Genomic DNA, 21,769 nt, shown 5'->3' with positions numbered 1-21,769 from the left:
CAGATCCAAACAGAAAAATTGGAGATTAACGCATTCAAAATGATGCATTATTTTGATCTTTGCCAAAGATACCAAACTTTTTAGATTTACTTCAATATGTCGGGCGTTTTTCTACCTTTGAATATTCATTCACAGGAAGGCATAAAGCAAGCCTGATGAAGATGATAGTGAGACACGTTAGAGAAAGCAGTCCACTGGACTCCTTTCTCTGTTGTTAAGGGTTAAAAGCTCAACTATCAGAGCTCATCTCCATTGAGTTATACACAAAACTCCAGAGTAAATGTGAATTTTATTTGACATCTTCACAAATCAATATCCATAAATTCATTTAATAAAAATACTTCAAATCAGCCGTGATTGACACATACACAACACAATTATAAGAATGTTATCTGATCAGTAATCTAAAACCCCTCAAAAATTCCATTACACATGAAAATAGTACAGACATTGTTTTAATCCTCAATGTCAGAACTTTAAAGACTAATTATTTAAAACATTGTTAACGAAACAGACAAAAATTATAGGGAGGTTGGAAGTAAAGAGCAAGAGCAAAGACATTTGAGTGTTTAAAGATAACAGCCTAAGTGCAATTGCCATGTAACATTAATATGACAAAAACAAGACAGACAAAGTAGGTCATAGTTTCCATTGTCATTTAATAGTGAAGTCCTCCTTTCTGCTGTGCTGCCTGAATGGGATGCACTTTTGCCATTGCTCCCAATGAGCGAGAGTTTTCAAGCTGGGTTGTTCATTACCGACCATTCGGTCCTTGATCAGACATTTGACAAGTGATTAATCAGGCAGGCGGCCTCAGTGGAGCAACTGAAAGTTAATTTCCACACTTCTGCATGTGGAGATGAATTTAAAACGCATTCAGATTGGGTAGCCGGCTTTGTCAGGCTTTCAGGGTGACCCCTGCCCCCAACGTTTGCAAGGATTACGTCCAGTCTGACGGATCCATTCTTGTCTTCATCGTGCACCAGTATGCAACGTACATCTGAGCGCTGACGTAGAAATAACTCGTAGAACTGAGGACGGCATACTTCTATGGTGGCAGAGTGTGGAGCTGGATGAAAGACCGCATCCTCTCTCACTAGACCAAAATGCGTATCTGTGACAAAGAACTGGGCCATATGTTCATGGTGGGTAATGGGGCTGATGTGCACAGCTACACTTGTGTACAGTATAAGCTTCACCTCTCCCAGAGTGACGGTCTCTTGATCCATATTACAATGGAGTAAATAAATCAGATCAGCAATACTCTTTTGAAACCGGCAGCAAACCCTTAAACCAGCATCTAGCAGCAGGTCTGGCACATATACCCGATAGTCTAGAGACATGTTCATCAAGTCTTCATGGAGCAGTGGGTGTCGAGATATCCTGCAGTCCTCTGGACAGATGACATCTAGTATGGCCAAGCACAGCTCCTTGGTATGTTTCTGGCTGTGGGTATGGACACCTAGTATGCTTTCTTCTGTAGTGCCCATTAATCGTAAACTGTGGCCGGCTAAACCTATATTCATCTCTCTCAGCTGCAATAAAGGGAGGTAATGGAAAAAGACCAGAAGCCCAGAGTCAGTGGTCAGGGTATAGAGACCAGATTCCACCAGAATCAGGAGGGCAGGCTGGGGCTCAGGTTGGCTGAATTTAGCAGCATTCAACAAGTGGACAGCTACAATCCGTTGGGAGGTAAGCACAGAAGGTGAGATGATGGATTGCAATGCTTCTATCATATCTTCCAATGACAACGTTTGTAATTTCAAAAGAGGATCAGGAAATTTTATCAATGTTTGAATGACAATGTGCACACTCCCCGAGTTTCCCATTCCTTGATCTTTAGGTGCATAGATAACATCCGTCTTACTGATATGAGTCGATGGCAAAGTCACTTTAATATTTTCATCTCCTTGTTTTACATGAATATTAGTCCCATCTCTTTTCTGAATATCCTCTGGGACTTGCCGTGCATCGCTTTGCAATTCTTCTGCCATGGTTTGTGCTGGTGTCACGGCTGGGAGCTGAGTGTTGTCAGGATTAATGCACCCCTGAATCATCTGAGCTCCCTCTTCAGACTGAAGAGATTGAGTGATATTCATCTGGATGTGCTGTATGAGGGGTAGTGCTTTCACTACTGAAACAATATGGCTATCCCTGAAAAGAGAGAAAACAAAGCTCCCTCTAACCATGGAGAAGACCTGACTGTCTTTCACTACAGACAGAACATTACTTTGTTTGACCAGAGACACAACACGGCTGGACAATCGAGCGCCAACAGGTTGTAATCTTACATCTGTTACTTGCTGCCATATTGTGGGCGAGTTCCAAAGGAGACGTCTTGCATCCTGGACAATCCAAGAAACTCTGCTAAACAAAGAGCTCAGCCCTGAGTTTTGAGCCGTGGCTGCTGCAGCCTCTGTCACACAAACTCCTGGGACCTCGCCAAAACCTCCAGATTCATCCATCTCTTTACAACTGAAGTGGCCTTCGAAAGCTGTGTTTTTGGGTGGATAGCAGGCCGCCTGACTGTTGAGAGGCTTTCTGTCGAGCTGAGAATGAGTGCTGGTCTGAGGGAGGACCGACATAAAGCTACTTCCTCCACTTCTCAGCAGGTGGGACAGGCTGCCTAATGAGCTCCCACCAGAGCCAGGTCTCTCCTTATAGCAGTCAGGCACGACACCTTGGATCTCATTAGCATTCCCCTCTGGCCTCATGCCACATCCATCACCCTGGCCCAGGATACTCGTCTGCTGGAGGCTGGCATCCCCTGACCAAACCTCCTTTCCCTCATAACTTGCAACTCCAGCTCCACTCTGAGCTTTCCTCTGTGGCTTCTCAGACATGAGCTCTGCCCCTGATTTATGACACAAGTCCCTTTCCTGCTCCTGGCCATCCCTGGTGCTTTTTCCACCCTGTAGCACGTCTCCGTCCAATTCAAAACCAGTGTGAGGGACAGGATCTCTTCCAGGAATGGCCTAGTTTACATTATACAGGTATAAAAAATAAAGACACTTTTTCAAAAAACTCAAATCCAGTTTTATGCTAATTTAATTGCAATGAAGGAACTTTGCAATTAAGATCATTTTAATAGAGCCCCCATTAGAAGAAAACTTATTTATGCATTTGAATACTCAAAAACAAAATTTATAAACAAGGTTTATAAAAACAGAGATACTTCAGAGTGCACTACCTTTTAAAGTGTCATTTCATTTCATTTCATTTGAAACCCCGACAGGAAAGTATAATATGTTTTGAATATGTGCATAACAAACAATACACAATGAACCAAGGGAAAAAACAATGTTTCATGGTTCAGAAATCTGTGGTGGGCTTGGCATTAGATTGACATTTGCTCCATTTTGGGAAGCCAAAAAGGACTACAATGTCAGATAAACTATGGCAAAACAGTGTTGCAACAATCATAATCTCACTGCATTTTAACTTTATAAATGTATCTGAATTTCATGCCATAAATACATGATAAACGTTTTTTTGCACGTGTAGAAGAAAATGTGAATACATACTGACGTCATGAGTTTCTCAGTGGGGGCAGATATAAGATAAACTCTTAGATCTTTAGATTCACTCTCCACATCCAACTGACTGAAATTACTGTAGTGAAGACAGAAGACAGATTTAATTATTCAATGTAGTGCAACACTGGATGCATTGAATAGTTTAGAGTAAAAAAAAAAAAAAAAAAAAAAAAAAAGACTAACCATCAGCATCCACAACACACACAAACATCCATTAGATTTAAAAAGCATACACCCCCAAATGGCCAGATGAGATTAGAGACACTCCACTAGCTGTGAAATTAAATAGAATCTGTGCATGTTGATTTGAGGATTTACGTACAATACCCAAGACTCCAGAGGAGGGGAGCAGAAACTAAATATACAGCTCAGAATGGTTTCCGACTGTAAACAGTAGCTTTAACAGAGCTTTGTGTGCATCACCACGCTGACAAAGGGTGAAAGCTGCAGCAGTAAAACACTGACCACATCAACAAGAGGGACATAGTTCAGGTCTTAGTGATGATTAAAGGATTTTTGCAGATCCTGAGGATCAGGATAGAAGATGTCCTGTACTCACTGCTTTGTGTCTGCACTGAAAGAAACCAGTTTCTTTCTCTACAGTTCCTTTTTCCTACAGCCAACATTATGTGGCACACATGAGGAGTGTTTACTATGGTATGACAAAACTGGCAGAACTCATTAACAACACCACAGAACACAGCTCACTTCTTCCAATTCACCTCTGAGACTTGTCTGTCAGATTTGAAAGTACAAAGTTTTCTGATGAAAGTCTTAATCTAGCCAAACTTTCAAAGACTTGCTGCCATTCCACTTCCTGATGGTTGAACTTCTCTACCAACCGTCTTAGTCATTATACAAAATAGGCACAACCACACACAAATTTCACAAAATTTGTCATATACATACTACAAAATATTCATCTTTTTGTAGGCAACTCACATTTTTTAAAAGGGGAACTCCGGTATTTTAAAACCTAGACCTTATTTCTGGCATGAAATACGTTATTTACTCACCGAGAATAGTTTGGCGAAAGTTGGCGTCCTTCGGAAGATATTTAGAAAACTTGCGATCTGCGTATATCCATATAATGGAGTGAACAGGGCAGGGACGATGCAGCCTACGATTTAGGCTACTGAAATTGTCATGCTTACAGCCCATAAGGGTAACTGTAGGGTGGGAGGCCATTTAAAGTTACCAGTGTATAGAGACCAGATGTCCTTACCAAAGGCTCATGTCTTGCCATTTTTTGTTGCCTCTTGCCAAATACACTGAAGCTTTTGTTTGTTTTGTTTCTTTTTTTCCACCGTTTTTGCCAATCAAGAAATGCAGATTAGTGACTAAAATTCTTAGAACATCCCAGCTTAGTTTTTTTTTTTATATTCTAAAGTCTATTTTCAGTCTTGTTATATCTCAACTGAAAAAAAAAAAAAAAACACTGACAGGGTTGTTTTGTGTTGGAACTGCACAGCAGACATTTTCCATCTTCATTATAAGACTATTTTACACCTTATGTTAAGAGGGCAAGAAAATCTGTATTAAGTCAACTATTTTACATACTATTATACATACTATCCCAATTCCCATGGCCTAAGAGCAGGTCAGACTTTATGTTAACACAGTTGCCTTCTTCCTGTTTGGACTGTCAACTCTCAAAATACTGGAAATCAACTGATGCAGCCTTTTGTCAGAGAGCACCTCCCCAAGCAGCTGCAGGTCACTTCACAATCACCTTGTATCACTCCCAGAATGCAACATGTCCACAGTCAGCATTTGAATTCAAATTATGTGCTCTTATTTACTGCTAAGGGTTATTTCCAAGATTATTAAGATCAATCCTGTCCTTGCTGCAAGGGAGTTTATGCTAAGTGAGCCAAGATGTAGAACAGGAATAGAATATATATGCGAGCTAGAAATGAGAAAGTCTTTTCCTCACTGCTCATCTTGAAAGTTTAGCTACATGATGGTTCAATGCAAGTAGGTAACAGGACAAAAATGAATAAATACTATGATTCAAAATTTTAAATGGACATGTTCAGTGAAAATGGACAACCACGGAAGAATCAAATAATGTCAGATTACCTCTTATACATTAGATTTTTTTCCTAATCTGAGACAGGACAACAAAACAAACCGCCACAGCCCTAATCCACCATCGATGTCAACTGACTGTTTCCTCTCCCAGCAAATAAACCACATGTTCTTAATGCAGTGTAATGACAACACTAGCTGTGTTAATGACTATATAGTCTTGTGACTATCCTGTACATATGGAATCACCTCTTATATTCAAAACAAATATTGCAGCACAGGTTCTGGAAAAGGGCTTCTGGTGTCACAGTGAAAGTGATATTAATCACCAAAGCAAAAGTGCACTTTTTTGGGGATGCAGCAGTATGAAGGAAATCACATGTCAGGCAGATCCACATGCTGTAAAACATCAGGGTTAGCAGATCGTGGGATACCAGGGGTGTGTCTTACATTGCTCACTACTTCAGTGGGTGGTGAATCACAGGACAGCAAATTGGATTTTGGACACCAGTTCCGTGAACACAGACACTGACAGATCAATGAACGGTCACAATCTCAAGGCCTTAGTGGGACATAAAGATGTCACATAATGTCTCTCAGGCTTTGGTATAATGTGGGAAAAAAAATTTAAAAAAATAACCGCAGCACATAAAATGGTAAAGGTAAATCCAAGAATGCTATACAGAGCAAGCACTGAAAACGTATCATTGACTATGTCTGTTAAAACCCTTGAGGTTTTATGTAGTTTATTTTCTAAAGATATGCCATCAGGATAACTTTAAAAGCTTAATCATCTACTCAGACCTTTCCCAGAACAGCAGATGCTAATATATTTATTTTAGGTGTTTGAACTTCATCATCACACAAGCCTTCATAAAGCTTTCATCTGGGTTGACCCTTTTCATTATAATTCATACACATTTTATGTAAAAAGATTTTAGATATGAGGCACTAAAAGTACACAAAGGTGCTGTGATTATACAACAGCAAGCAAAATATGAACCATGACTTAATCTGCTGACAAACTTTGTTGAAAAGCAAAGATTAAGCATTACACCTTATGTTTCTAATAATGAAGAAACAACTTCCATAATTATCGTGTAAAAAGTCTTTCTTAGTTGAGACCACATTACCAAGATGACAGACTATTTTTTTCCCCACCTTCCGCAGCAGGTTTAGTACATTGAAAAGCAAAACACATTTTTAAGACAGCAGTAAAAGGCTTTGGACTGAAAAATTAGAACCAAGTATTGAGTTGCCAACAAATGCAGTGAGTTAAAGCAAAAATACATGATGGGGCAATTCTTACCTTGCACAGCAGCTATACTAAAGAGATTTGCAAGTTCATGAGAGAATCCATCTTGTCAATCAGTGCCCAACACTGGCACATGTCTGCAAAATGTAGGGATCCACTGGTCCTGCGTCATTGATCTGATTGGCTGAGGTTAGCAAAGTATTTTTTCAAAAAGGGCCCTACCCTTTACATGAACATCATCCCTACTGTCATCCGTGTAACAAACAGGTCAGGTGTCAGGTTACACTGCTACACCAAGTTTACACTAAGAAATTTCTAAGGAATACTTGATTTATGACTGAAAAACATGTCCTTCAGGCATTTGGGCTGCACTGGGCCTGAAACAGACTTCAAAGCAGAACAGGTTTTGAGCCATGACAAGAATCCTCTGAGAGTCCAGCAAACTGTAAGTGAAATGATGCAATGGTTGAAGGTTTTTTTTCTGTCCCTTTTTCTTTTTAAACAAACACTGAACAGCAGGAATTTTCTGGAGAGCTGAACTTGAAATGCATAGCAGTGGTTCCGGAGAGGGCACATTTGGCTGTTCACTTCCTGGTGCAATAAGAGAACTTTCGTAGGACACGAGCCTGCCATGATTTCCACTCAGCATGAAGCACAACAGAATTGCATTTTGCATTTTTCCATTTCTCAAAGCAGTGCTGCCATGATTTATGGCTCTGATTTGGTCTATGTGCCTGATGAATGCTGTTCAATAAGCAGGTTTTCTGAAGATTGAAGTGAGCTGGGCACAGTGGGGTCATAGAGTGGAGAGAGCTATGCCAAATGTCTACATACTACATGTCTTACCGTGAATTTTGCAGCATCGCCTTGGACACATCCTCGGCAGATTTGGACAAATCAGTCAAAGAAAGGCTTAATTCAGACAGCGGCCAACTCTGTAGAAAATAAAATGAGAAACCCCTCAAATGAAAATCTGTCTTGGTGTAAGAAATGAGGGACAGCTGCCTGTGGTGATTTGGAATTATACAATAGCTCACTTTTGGTAAACACTATGCATTCACTATTCTTGACCGTTTAACAGAACAGGAGGGTTCTAAATTCGATTTTTGTCCAGAAATATTACCAAAGCTCTATCACAAATGACTAAACAGCATGGATCCATCACTTTAGCCCATCTTCTGGTTCTTCCACTTTGTCTAGAAGGATGGGGGACCAGCTGCATTCAGGGTGTTACAGCAGTCTGAGTGAATGTGGAAGTCTTGAGACCATCTCATTTAGAATAGATGTTAAAAATGAATGTAAAAGACTCTTTGGAACCGCAGAGATGGTTGAATGCCTGCTCTGCACTTGGCTGCTATAGCCTGTGTGACTATTTTAATAATGTAAAAAGCAGAAAACTATCAAAAACCAAATACATCTGTGTCCATACAATGGTATGTGAACCCCTCCTCTTTCATATACCACAATAATTTAATTGAAAATGTATACAAGATCGGAACTTAAACCTAAAACACAATGAGTGCGATGATTACAGCAACATATTTTTGTACAATTATCAGACTCATTTTCAGAAGCTAGTTACCTTGGAGTATTCTGTTCAATTCAATTATTTAACAAAGGCTTAAAAACACCAGGCTCGATAATCAGTCATGCCTGTAAATATTATTCATCCCTAAGGCCTATTTATTTGCCTTCTGACAAACACTAAGCCGCATAGCTTGAGGAGGAGCCCCTCCTCCCCCTCCAACATTGGATTAGTGAAAGCTGCATCTGACAATTTCTGTAACTTTCTAAAACCAATAATTCGATATTCACACCCAGAAGAGTGAGAAAGTAAGAAAGTTTGACCCTCACTACAACTCTAGTTACGTCACCACTAGCAGTTCTTGTGTACAAATGAGTGCAGCATTATTTGGATGACTTCCTGAAGATTAAATTTGAAACCATGTACAGCAGATGCTGTTTTCAAACAAACCTCACGACAATGTGAATTTTATAATTGAGGAATGACTTCCCACAATGTCCGATATCTCTGGTATTAAGAAGTTTTCAGTCTTTAAAATACCTTTAGTTGTGCCTCAGAAAAAAAAAAAAAAAAAAAAAAAAAAAAAAAAAAAACTATCCACCATTGTACAGTTTAGTATATAAAGGAAATAATCATTAAAACTGCAATTGCAGGGATTTGTCTGAAATACCTATTCTTTCAAGTAGTTTTAAATCAATCCCAATTTCATGTGAGGAACTTAATGTCAAATAGTGTAAATGTTTCTAAGAGGCATAATTCATAAAAAGAGAAATTTTTTGGTGAGGCAACATTAATACACAGTTGCTGACACTTTCACTTGCATTTCCCTATCAAATGCATATTGTTTGTGTTATAATGGATAAGAACAGAAAACATGTAACAATTATTTGAAAGACTACTATATGCTTTGAGAAAAAAAGTGCATAGTTCAGTTGAACGATTGATTGGCTTAATGTTGCAGAGCACCTCTGAGTGTCGACCAGTGGTCACTGCTGAAGAGAGAGTGCAGTCACACAATGCATCTTTACAAGCAAATTAAAACTCCAGAGGAAGTCGCTGCAAGATGAAACGATAGCAGTCAGCTTTGAAAGTTGCTACACTTGGCCTTCTTTCAACAAGAGCAGAGAACATTTCCAACATGCAAAAGCATTCTGCAGTTGGTCTGCTGCCTTTTTTGTGAGCCAAATAATTATAACCAAAAAATAAATAAATAGAATTGCATAATAAAAGAAATAAGAAGCAGTACCAGCCAAAAAGCTTGCAGTTGTTCTTTTTATGATCACAAAGATGTATAGAGCTTACCAATAGATTTTCTCATGTAGCGCCTGCATGCGATTTTAATATAAACCATGTTTGCTGTAGGTAGGAGGCATTATGGCTGGTAGTCATAGCAACAGAGTCTTTTTGCTTTTACAAAATTAAAAGTGGATAATGAAGATGAGGCAGTGTTGTCTGAAAGCGTCTCAAATTTTCAAAAATGAATAGTACAAGAACACACTAGGACTTCTTTGTGGTGGTTTTGGTGTGTTACCTGTACTTGGTGTTTTTCTGTCAGCTGGGTAGCTTCAGCCAGGTGGTTACAACGAAGTACGGTTCCTTTTCCTAGCTGTATGATTGAGCCTTGAGGGAAGCATAAAAGAAAAAAAAAAGAAAGAAAAAAAGAGTGTCCAACCACTAATGTACTGCACCAAACACTGAATTAAGCGTTGCACTGTGAGATGGATTGCTATGAGAAAAACGTGATTTAACTCAGTGCAAGTGAAAGCAAGTATAGTCTGCTGGAAAACATTTGGATGTGTAGCGCAGTACCTATAATGTAGAGAACCACAGAGAAACCTTGGCCATGGGAAGTTTCCTGTAACTGAGGGATTACATTAACTTGCCTGTGCTTTGAACTTTGAGAACTTCTTTGCCATTTGTCAACTTTTCCCCACAGATTTCCTCTGCTGAGGTAAATTGAATGAATTGCCACAAGGAACACAATCCCCAACGTGATTGGCAGTGGCCGAGACCAAGGGGATCATTTACCAGAGAAAATGGTCCAAGGAAACCTGAGAAGTCTTCTAAAGCTACAGAATTGAAGTGATATTAGGGTTTATATATCAGACTGGCGTTCATATGGCCATGGCCACAGATTTTTCGAGGTCCCTTCTTTCTCCTCCTTCTCCACTCTCATCACAGCAAATACTAATCTTGCCACAACTAATGACTTCTGACGACTGACAAAGCACCTGAGAACAGTCTGTGACAGATTCCAGCTGCTGTTGGACTGAAAATTACAATCATTTGTTCAAGAAAATAGCTTCAGATGCAGCAATTTCGGACGGGAATAGTAGATAAATTGAAAAGGTTATAAAAGTGACTTGCGTAGCCAGGCTCTGCGCTGCCCGGCTCTGTGTGCAGTTTTTATCTCACAAAAGCAAAGCAATATAGATGAGAACGCAGTGAGCAGTTTAAGCTCTCAGCCTCAGCAAGCAGGATCTGCTCAGGGGGCCAGAGTTTCAGCTCAACTTGCCTCTGTCCTTTGAAAGGTTAATGCTCTGGCCCACTTCAAAACCTGTCGGCCCTATCAACTCCATCTGCCAATTAAATGGAGAGCTTGGGGCTTTGTCTAGAGCTTTGTCCAGGGCCTCTCGCCCTCCAAAATGTTTAGTAAGAGAAATGGCATCTGCCCTGTGGAGAGCTGTGTTCACAAGCCACTCATGCCCCGAGTGTGCTGCCGTGGGAGAGCTAGGAACATAAAGTGGATTTCATTTGCAAATGTGATGCAGCCTCATATGTCTGCATTTAAAATGGATGAAAATGTTACTCCCACAAGCCAAATAACTGTGAAACTCAGAGAGAAATCTTCATTATTACAGACATGCCTTGCTCCCTCCCCCACATGTTCATTAAAGAATATCATGAGCAAATTAGATTTTGAAGAAATGCTTTCCCTGCATCAGCTGCTGGGGATCTGTGACCACAGGACCATTGACTGAACACAGTGCTCCATCCTGAGGGAACAAAGTCACAGTCCCAGCACAGTTCTCAAGCACACAATGTTCACAGAGAAGACCAGATCCATGAAGCACTACAAAGCAATTATGAAAGTTAAAGCAGCAGTTGGGAATGTGGTGTGAGAACTTAAGCCTACAATAGTCATTTTAACTTACCAATATCCTGACTATGCATTTCGTCACTTCCAACCAGGGTTCTGCCCTCCTGCAGTGGAGATTAAAAAAATTACAATACAAAGGCTGTTCTTTGACAAGCAGAGCAACTGATAACACTGAATACTGGCTGGTGACCACTCTGGAAAATGTATAAAGTTCACATTTATTATAGTGCATTAGTTAGTTTATGATTACAGTGCAGAGTAGATCTCTGCCAATATTTATATAAACAGGAAACCAACAGTCTAAGATGACTCAACTCCCCTCTTCTCTCAGAGCCACAGTCTCATCCTATAAGGTATTAAAGAATACACCTAAAAAAAATTTTTTTTTAAAATTCTCATTCAACAGCCTGTAGCTGGAATAGTAAACAATATAAAACAAAAATGCTGACAGACATTTAATGGCAAGCAGCAGAAAACTGAATTCTTTATGACTGCTCTTCCTTGCCCGAAGGCCACATAGAATAGCAGCATTCCAACCATGTGTCACCATGAAGCAGCAGAGTGGCTAACGGCAAAAGAGACACCATAAATCATTAAGATTATCGTAGCAAGAGCCAAACTGTATATTGTGTTCAGTGAGCGAAACCAACTCAGTTCCACATACACACACAAACAGGTAGGTTGTATTCCACGGACTATTTATTCCATTGGTATATTGCTATCAACACTGCATGTTACTATTAAAATACCATCTAGCTTGGAAAGTAGCTCAACAACAAACTATACATTCAGGGCACTTACATTATGTCTGAGAGAAGCATTGCATGAAAATTCTAACTAAAGTGAATTCTTGTGTTTATAGGTAAGGGAATAGTGAGTAGTAAAATACCGTGTGAAGACTGCGTTTTGTAGAAATTTTTAATTTTAACTAATTTGTTCGCATTAAAGCCAAATCTCAACGCACATTATTAAGAACATGCAGTAAATATCCATATTTCACAAAATATTACCAACTATTGTGATAAAAAGCAACATTACAGTCGATAACAACTCTAATACAAGACAGACATTAATCCCTAGTAGGGGGAGGAAAAAATAAATAAATTCATACTTGTCCCAAAATCCCTTCATTTGTATTTAATAGTGTTATAGTCTCTTTCAGTGAAATTGGATAAGTTAAGAAATTGATTTAATCCTTAAAAAGCATTTTCTAAAGCAAAGGAAAGCTATACTTGAAATGTCTGATCTGCCTCTTAGACCGCTTCACTGCCTCTGGCAACTGTTGGTGTGGAAATGTGACAGCATGAGTCACAACCATAAAGCATGTGTCTGTAAAGGGCCGGCATTCATTTTCAATATCTGTGTAATTCTATTCTAGACTACAAAAGACCTAGTATGGTGCAGAGAGAATGAGTTTGTTGAACAGTTATTTTCGCAATTAAACAAGAATTTCAACACTTGGCCCTTTGTAGCCTATAGGTTCAAACAATACAAGCCATAAACAGAAAAAAATTAAAACTCCAGGCAACTGTTTTTTAAACCAGGGCCCTGGCCGCTGCTGCTCAATAACCCAAAGTCTAACCATGTATAAGTGGTGCTATCAGAGATATTCTTCTGTTAAGCGGATGGACTAATGCCTCACATTGCTTAGATTATAAAAAGCACCTCCCCAAGAGGCTGAGCAGAAAATCTCTGAGTGAATTCAGAGGAAATACTTTGCATAAACTAGTTGTCCTCACTTTCAACCCCCTCCAACTCCATCGTATAGATTGGACCGTGAAGTGAGAGACGTGCCCACCGCCAGCACCACCTCACTCATTGGCAGTTGTGCGATGGGAGAAATCCTTTTTTTCCTAATGAAGAGGGAGCGGCATCGACCACAGCCCCTGTACTTAATTAAAAGGGATTTTTCACTGACTTCATTAGAGGTGAGGACCAGCCTGGCAGATTAATGCACTGTGTCACTTTCCTCAGACTCCAGGAACAGATGAGATCCTCCCATTTTCTCTTCAGATGCACAGAAAGTTGTTCTACACTACACCTAGTAACTCATTCGGTGCGATGACACAAAAAAAAAAACGCCTGCTTTCAGATTGAGGCAGCTGGTGAACATACTGTAATTAACTGTGACCTGGACCAACAGCCAGGCTCGGGCGCATTTAGGCTTCCATTAAAAGCCATCATTTTGCAGTCGGGTAGAATTTTAATGGACTTTTTTTTATTCATTTATTTTTTTTTTTTAAATGCTTTGGCATTGCAGGTTACCAACTTGGGCAATATGCAATTCAAAACACTGCCACATTAAGTCAGCCAGTCAACTTCCCTGACTGCCCATTACCTTTGTTAAGTAGAGCAACCTGCCAAGAAAACATTAGTACTGAACCTAGAACACGAGAAAAACGTAAGTATTTAAACTGATGTGTCACATGAAAAAGTTAACTTCCTCAAAAGAGCTGTATTTACATCCTAGATTGATGGGCTTTATAAAAGTAAAAAACACCTTGCACCTAGAACAAAAAGTGTGACCACTTTTCAAAATGACATGAAGCTTTTTGCTTGCAGTGACTATATACCACAAAGAACAGGCACCTTGTTAACAGTAATTCCTTTCCATGTCCTTCATTATCAGTGTTTGTTACATATAAGAGCAAAGTCTCAACCAGAAACTTTTCACAATGGTTGTAAAATAAATTTCTGTGCAATACAATTGAAATTCATTCCAGCCATCTGCATATCAGAAAACTTTCACCAAAAAGTCAGAACTCTTTTGGGCTTTTGATCAGTCAGAATTAAATCACTACATGTCCAACTGCAACTCAGGTGATTTAACTGTTGTTGTGTACCACAGGGAAAGTATGGGTTGAAATGTGTGGGGAAAAAAAAAAAAAAACAGGACCACAGAGCCAGTTTTAGGTGCTGGAAGGTAACTGACCGATTTTCTTTGATCAAATTAAGAAAAGAAAGTTGATCCATTTTAAACCAAACTAAGCTTGCATGCAAGGCTCATGAAATGCTACAAAGACTATGATGTATACCTGATGACACCCAGAGTCAAACTGACAACAAACGGAGCAGGGCTCCAAGCATTCAGAGTTTAAGTTGTGCTGATTGTAGCATGTTTAAGTCCAATAACTACAGGAATATAAGAAAGGTTGTGGTTCATTCATGTTACTGAAATGGAAGTTCCTCCCACCATCTCGTCAGAATAGGAGCTGCAAGGGTGGCTGGAGAGCAGAATGCAACTCTACTTACAAAGCAGAAATACTCAAATCTGTTTGCACATACATGCGCATGTTACAATTATATCAATGTTTACCCCTGTACTAGAACACCTTTTACCCCCCCCCCCCCCCCCCTTCCTGGCTGTTTTGTTCTCTCAATCAGTTACTGCCTCTGACTGGTAAGAGGCTACACAGGAATCCATCAGGCATTAATTACTTTCTTTGCCACATACCCTGTAACAAATCTGGGAAGCTGACGATGAATAACTTAGCATTCTAATTCTGCTCTGAATACAAAACACAAAATTCAGTTTACATTGCTCTAGGTCAACTTGTCTCTTGAAGGCCCAAGTGGAAATTTCCATCATGCTTTTGCCAGTACCATTGCCTGAATTACACAAAATAGAAGATTTAGTGTTTGATACTAAATTTATGCTCAGACATAGTTTCTAATCTCTATTTGTAACCCAGTTTTTAAACTAACACCCTACACTTTGAAATGTCTCGTTTGAAAATGTTTGATCCAACATCCATGTTCAAGGCCATCTGATAAAAGAATAACCTTTTTAAAAAAAAAAGAAGATAAATACATAAATCAATTAAATTCCACTTGGCTGAATATTCTTCTCTGCACTGAAATGAGAAAGGAGTCCACCTCTAATGTCTGTGCAGCATTCCATGCAGGAATCCCGCTTATCATTTTTCACACAGGCAGAATGCAAATGCACAGTGAGACAAATGTCAAATCCATAAAGTCATTCATCAAACACTTAGAGTTTCAGCAACACCAGTGGGCCTACCGGTCACCAGCACAGTGGCCTTTTCGCCTGGGTGTCACATTGCATCATGCATAATAATGGATGCATCCACATGGATGGGCACAGCTCTAAATAAGGCACATTTTGCAGCACTAATAGTACAGATGGATGATGTCGCCTCTGAGCATAAAGTCACCAGTGCTTGAACATGCAAGCAGATTTATAACACTATAACTTTAATAGATATCCTGGACAGTCAGAGACGAAAGTGCCATATGACAATAATCAAGATCTTTTAATTAGGAGCAGTGACAGCAGCTAATGAGTTCCAATACGTGACCATGGATAAAAGGACTGTCGGGCTATTAAAAGTCACCTGCCAATTATCCAACATACACGTGCACAGTTTGGCATTCATGTACAATATTTGTTACTTAAAATTCCATCACAATTTCCACAAACTTTTTTACTAAAAAGCAAGTGGACCACATTCTGTTTCAGTATAACAAGTAGCTGTGAAATGTTGTAAAAGTTCAAATTTACGGGAGTTTTATAATAGTTTAAAAACTGCTAAAGAGTGTATGATGATGGAGAAAAGAAGTGCATCTATACTTTCCATGACTGGCACACTTCTCCGTTTGATGCATAATGCAACAGGCTACTTGGCTGAACACAGCGAGTTTCAAAAAATGACATTTGGTGTTACTTTGGAGGTTGGACAGAAATTCAATAGGGGGAAAAAGTGTTCACTGTAAATTGAGGATTGGCATCATAGGCTTTGTGTTGCTCCTTGGGGTGTTTTGAGGATGCTACCATGATGTCCCTGCCTCAGAGAAGCCATACTGTTCATTTCTTTTTTTTCCTTCTTAGACTTTCAAAACACAGTTTCACAGTACTGTCATAATAATTGCAGGAACTCTGCCATTTAAATCTAGATAGATGGAAAATCTAATTCTGTTGCCAAGATGACCTGGCCATGAAGTGGCTGTTCATAAGGCTTGCAGTGACACCAGCTGGCAGGGTCTCTTTACTGCAAGCAGCAATGTCTTCATCGGGTGATTGTGCTAAAACTAATAAAATTAAACCCCAAACTCTATTGCTTTCCATTTAACCTACATAAGTCCTGCACCAGGGTTCAAATGACACAATATGTGCATCATCTTTCAAACTAACTGCTGTGACATATTACAAAATTCCATACAAAGGCACCAAAAACAAGGTGAGCTACAGAAATATTCGATTAGAAAAATCTGAATCAGTTCTGTATGGTCCACTCTGTGGTTATGGTGGTGTATGTTTTTTTTTTTTTTTTGGGGGGGGGGGGGGGGGGGGGGGCAGAAATAATGGTTAATGAGTTTGATTGATTTACCTCTGCCTCATTCTGATACAGCTTCTCTTCCACCTTGACAGAAGTTGAAACCTCCCTATGGAAAACCTGGAGAAGTAATGAAAAGACAACCTAACTGATCACTTTTGATCAAGAGTGTCAACATATGCACTGTGGTATCCTTAATGAAATTTTGTCACTTTGCAAGACCTGAGTGGCTTCTGCAAGTAGCGTTTGGAGCCTGGCAACCTCTTCCTGCAGCTCTCTGATCACCTTCAAGCTCCCATCTTCGTTCACAGTGGGAGAATTCATTATGTTTTTAGCACGACTGGCATAGCGCAAAGTGCTCAGGGTCTCCCCGTAGTTCACATCAGCAGGAGAAATTGCTGCCATGAGAGGACACCATGAAGGAATGCACATAGGTTCATGAAAAGCAGTTTTTTATATATATATATATAGTGGTAAGATAAACTACTTCAAATTTCAAGAACATAGAAATAAAAAAAATAAAACAGTATCAAACACCGTCAAATATTAAAACATACTTGCCACCATTGTAGTAATGGAGTTTCCACCAAGGCTGTCTTTTAGCAGCCATGTCAGCACAGAGTCTCTATAAGGAATGAAGATCTTTTTTCTTTTTGCAGATTTTCTGGCCATGCTTGGATCAGCTGACAGGTCACGCGTAAAAAAAAATATATATATAATTTATATATAAAAATATATATATATATATATATATATATTGAATGTGTTAAAAAAAAATATATATAAATAAACAGTCTCGATCAGTATTAGATAAAGATGTTTCACAGTGATTCAGTCATGTTTCAGTTGTAACTTCCTTTACCAAGAGCCGAGATCACACTCCCCAAGGTGACCAGGGATTTGTTGATGTTGGCACCTTCCTTCAGCCTGGTGCCTGTGGTGCCTGTGGCATCAGCTCTCTCGCTGCCTGCCAGGTCTACCAGGTGGATCTTACTCAGCGTCTCACGTGGAAACTCTACATTAAACCAAGTCTGTGGTATGAGGAGGAGCAAAATGAATAAATCAATTTATAATAAAATGTCAAAAAATGCTAAGTACATGAAATGGATAAGCAGGGCTAATTATACATTTTCTTTAATAAACCATTTTCTGGTGGAAAAAAATATTTTCTGTCCATCTTTTTTTATTATAATCTAAATTTAAAGACGCACAACATGAGATATGAGAAAGCATTGCCGTTTACCTGTGTGAACTTGATGGTGAGAATGGCGTGTGACCGGCTGCTGAAGTCATTCATGCCCGTGCTGGCTACGGTTCGGTTAGCATTACCAAGAACAATCAGATCCTCTGTGTCACTGTGGCTGTGTACCACATGCCTTGATAGACCTTCAAACAAGTTGTAGTTTTCTGTATGATACTTTTTGCATTTTACACAAACTCTGATGGGCATGAAATTCAAAATGAAACACCACATTACTCTCTACATAGGGTCCATCCTTGGGGTGCTCCCTCACTTTCAATCCTCCACCATCTGTGGACGGTGATCTTTTGAGAAGGTCCAGCACACGCTCATTATAGATCTCCAGGTAGCTTTCATACGAGGACACAAAAACAAATCAGTGATTGATTTCACTGTTAATTGCACTGTGCCAAATACAAACAAGGTTAGTTTTTACAGTCTACCTTGAAGGGGTAAAAAAGGGTTGACTGTACATTTAAAGCTAAATTGTTTGTACTGGTAATAAATAATCAGCAGTTATGTGTGAAGTAAGTGTGGCAGATCATTTCAATCTGAGCTATTGTGGATTTGTGCAAGAACCAAAGTGTACCAGTAATAAGATTTCAGGAACAATATCTGGCAGATATGACCGTGTATGTTGTCTGGCCCAGGGTTACAATATCAGATACTTTTTACTGAGTTAAATTGTCTCTGCAGTAAATTATTTTCAAACAAATATTGGCAGGAAGCACAGACACCAGCTAATCACAGAAATCACAGAAACCAAGCCAGTTGATCGGATAAAGATAAAATAAAAAAAATTTTAAAAAAAAGAGCTATTTATTTGGAAAGAAAAGGAAAACATGAACTGACAAGAGCCCACAAGTGTTCTGGGGAAAAGAAAACTAAAGTCTTGCCTCACCAAACAACAACATTCAAATTTAGAATTGCTTAAAACCATTAATCTTGGCAAGTCTTGGTCAGTTTGACTCTGCACCAGATCGAAACAAACTTACAGAGGAAAACATACACTAAATCCATAAAGATTGATAACTCAATTGTTACTAAAGAATAAAAAAGTTTCCTGAAACACTGGCAACAGTAGTTAAGTTCAGTGATCATTCAATTCTCTCAGAAGATTCACATAAGAAACCAAACTTCAAAAGTGAAAAATAGAGCAAATGTGCTTCTTGCCAAAAGTCATCCATCCGTCACAATCAACATTTCTAAAGTAAGGTCAGACAGAACCGTGAATTAAACAGATAGGTGGGGTTCAGCAAAAAGCTATCCAATAGTATATAATTATTTTATATTTTTTTATTTAAAAAACATATTTTGCCTCAACCAGTTTCTGCCTATATTTCACCTCCCATAGCAGCTGTTCCCAGGTATACTGCAGTCTACCCTTAGATTTTCCTTTTCAAGGTGTTTCCATATGGCTGAGGTCAGAAGATGAAGGTGGCCACACTACAAAAAAATATTTTTGTCGTTCTTTTTATTTCCAGGGAGACCATGAAGGCAGTGATGCCTCGTGCAGCATATGATGATGCATTGTTCTGCATGAAAATCAATTTTTCCTTCACCGGGACCGATTATTCTTTTTATACACCATGACAATAAATGGTTAGTTAATCACTCTTGGGGATCCTGAAGGGCCTTTTATCTTGTTGGACCAGGCTAGCAATGAAACAACCATCCAGCCTAGCAGGGCATGAATTTAATACTTAGCAAATTAGTATGTATTTCTGAGCTCCACTGTAACTGTTTGTTGCGCAATAATTTTTTCTATTTTTTTTCCTTCTATCCCATTCATTAATCTGACTAACTTCTCCTTATAAATCATCATCACAACCAGTTCTCTGGGCTCTGAATCACTCAAAAATCCCTGCTAAAACTATTGTGAGTGTTCCATCTACAGATCTTTACCAGTTGGCAAACGACATGAGACCTTTCACGTCTGTGAACATAGGAGGAACTTATTTAAATGCTCATGAAATGTTTCACACGCAATTGTTAAATGCTTTCCTCGAGGAGTTTGTTGTGCTGAAATTTGTTAAAAGATTTTGCTGCTGATGAATTATAATGGTAGCTTACCTGACCTCAGTATGAAATGACACTGTCTGACTCTTTCCTCTTTGAGATATCTCCAAGAACAAGCCCTCACAGATGCGTGGAATTAAACCTTTATCCTCCTAAAAATTTAGAAAATATTGCCTTTACAACCCATATGAAAACAATAAAGTGCACTTTAAAATGACAGTAACATTTTGATCCCATTATGTTTTCTTAATTCGCATGTCTATGCTCTGCTGTAACCACAATTCAGCAGATGCGAAGACTGCTGAACAACACAAACATCAGCTCATCTGATATGGAGTTACTGAAGCAGAAAAGCAATTCCAGTCTGAGCTGCATGCCCTCTTGTTTTTAATTACACAGTAACAGATAGTAAGCATTAAGAGCCATATATAATTATCTGGGATGTTGACAGCAGCTCTGCTGATGATCTTGTGCATGTCCTTTGGTAGACAAGTAGAAGCCTTGCTTGTGATGTAAAATTTCCATTGCAGTGTGAGGTGGGAAGAGAAAAAGCTATGGGTTTCTGCACTCATCAAATTTTCTGTTTAGTGGAGAGAGACAAACCGGTTTAATGAGGCTGTATTCAGTCAGTTTTTAAACCGGTAAGAGTCCATTTACACGCTGGGTTTGCTCTTTTTTCTGCAATGCATCTTCTACAGAGACGTCTGTGAGCCCTTAAGGATTATGGGACTAATCTATGGAGCACATTTGGCGCTCCAGTTCCGAGTTACTGATGCATGACAAAACAATCAAGAAAAAAAAAAAGTATTTTGAATGAGTTTCGAAATATTTTCAGTTATATTCTCAGCGCATGGTGAAAAGCTAAAATCAACCTGCAAAAATTTACCAATGAATCCATAACCGATTTCAGAGCTTGGTTTAGCTTCGGTATGACACTTGCACTGCACAACCACTGAGATACTCTTTCAGTCACGTATCAAGCTGTGAAATCTCAATTCATAATACTTGAACTTTTCAGAGAGTGAGAGTTTAGCAAAGCCAATAAAAATAAATTTAAAAAAAATACCAGAGAACTTAGTGGCAGACCATTCTCCATCTATGTCCAACATCTCTGAGGTGTCTGTGATAACTTAAAGATGGTGAAAATGCTGAGAGACTCTTACTTTATGACCCATCATAGTGTGAGACTTTCCTGAGCCAGTTTGGCCGTAGGCAAACACGCAGGCATTGAAACCTTCAAATGCAGCTGTCAAGACATCAGAACCCAGATCTTGGAAAATCTTAAGAAGAGGCAAAATATTAGTTAATATATGAGGGGGAACTATGCAAGCACACTTACGCATTTTTCTGCAGTATAAAGTAAAAATAAATAAATAAAAAATAAAAAACTTGAAGGTGTTGTAGGAAAGATACCCTGTCCTGGGAGGCAAATGTGGTGCTTCCTTTGTCAGATGAGTCATATGAGTAGTCATATGTAAAGGTTTTCCCTGCGTCCTTCTGCTTGTCCAGTCCAGCGGGTGAAGGCTACAATTTAAAACATGGGCTATAGTTTATTCTCACCAATGACGTCAGTTATTCTAGTAAGGTGCACTTCATCTTGTGTTACTATACCTTATAAATAGATGTTGTGTTCCCCTCCATATGAATTATCACCTTCGACGATAGCTCATTTTCTCTGCGAAAAGTGAGTGCGAGTTGGATAAAAGAAAAGTTAGGTAAAATACAAAAAAAAGAGGTAAAATACAACAAGACAATCTATTGCACCCACC

General features: G+C 39.1%; 1 protein-coding gene across 1 annotated transcript; it reads right to left on the bottom strand.

The window, feature by feature from the left end:
* Window positions 1–573: 573 nt before the first annotated feature.
* Window positions 574–21,671, bottom strand: kif16bb (kinesin family member 16Bb). The gene is made up of 15 exons (XM_072391630.1): window positions 21,612–21,671; window positions 21,414–21,524; window positions 21,164–21,280; window positions 20,055–20,152; window positions 18,219–18,331; window positions 17,985–18,127; window positions 17,604–17,772; window positions 17,299–17,424; window positions 16,964–17,139; window positions 16,796–16,861; window positions 11,503–11,551; window positions 9,879–9,967; window positions 7,669–7,757; window positions 3,525–3,612; window positions 574–2,975 (listed from the first exon to the last, which is right to left on the bottom strand). Exons 1-15 carry the CDS (start codon window positions 21,639–21,641, stop codon window positions 777–779), a joined length of 3,663 nt encoding a protein of 1,220 aa, XP_072247731.1. The 5' UTR covers window positions 21,642–21,671; the 3' UTR covers window positions 574–776.
* Window positions 21,672–21,769: the final 98 nt, after the last annotated feature.

This window comes from Leuresthes tenuis, unplaced genomic scaffold (assembly GCF_036924035.1).
Source record: "Leuresthes tenuis unplaced genomic scaffold, fLeuTen1.0.hap1 SCAF_8, whole genome shotgun sequence".
Taxonomy (NCBI): Eukaryota; Metazoa; Chordata; class Actinopteri; order Atheriniformes; family Atherinopsidae; genus Leuresthes; species Leuresthes tenuis.
This window is presented reverse-complemented; position numbering and strand designations above follow the sequence as displayed.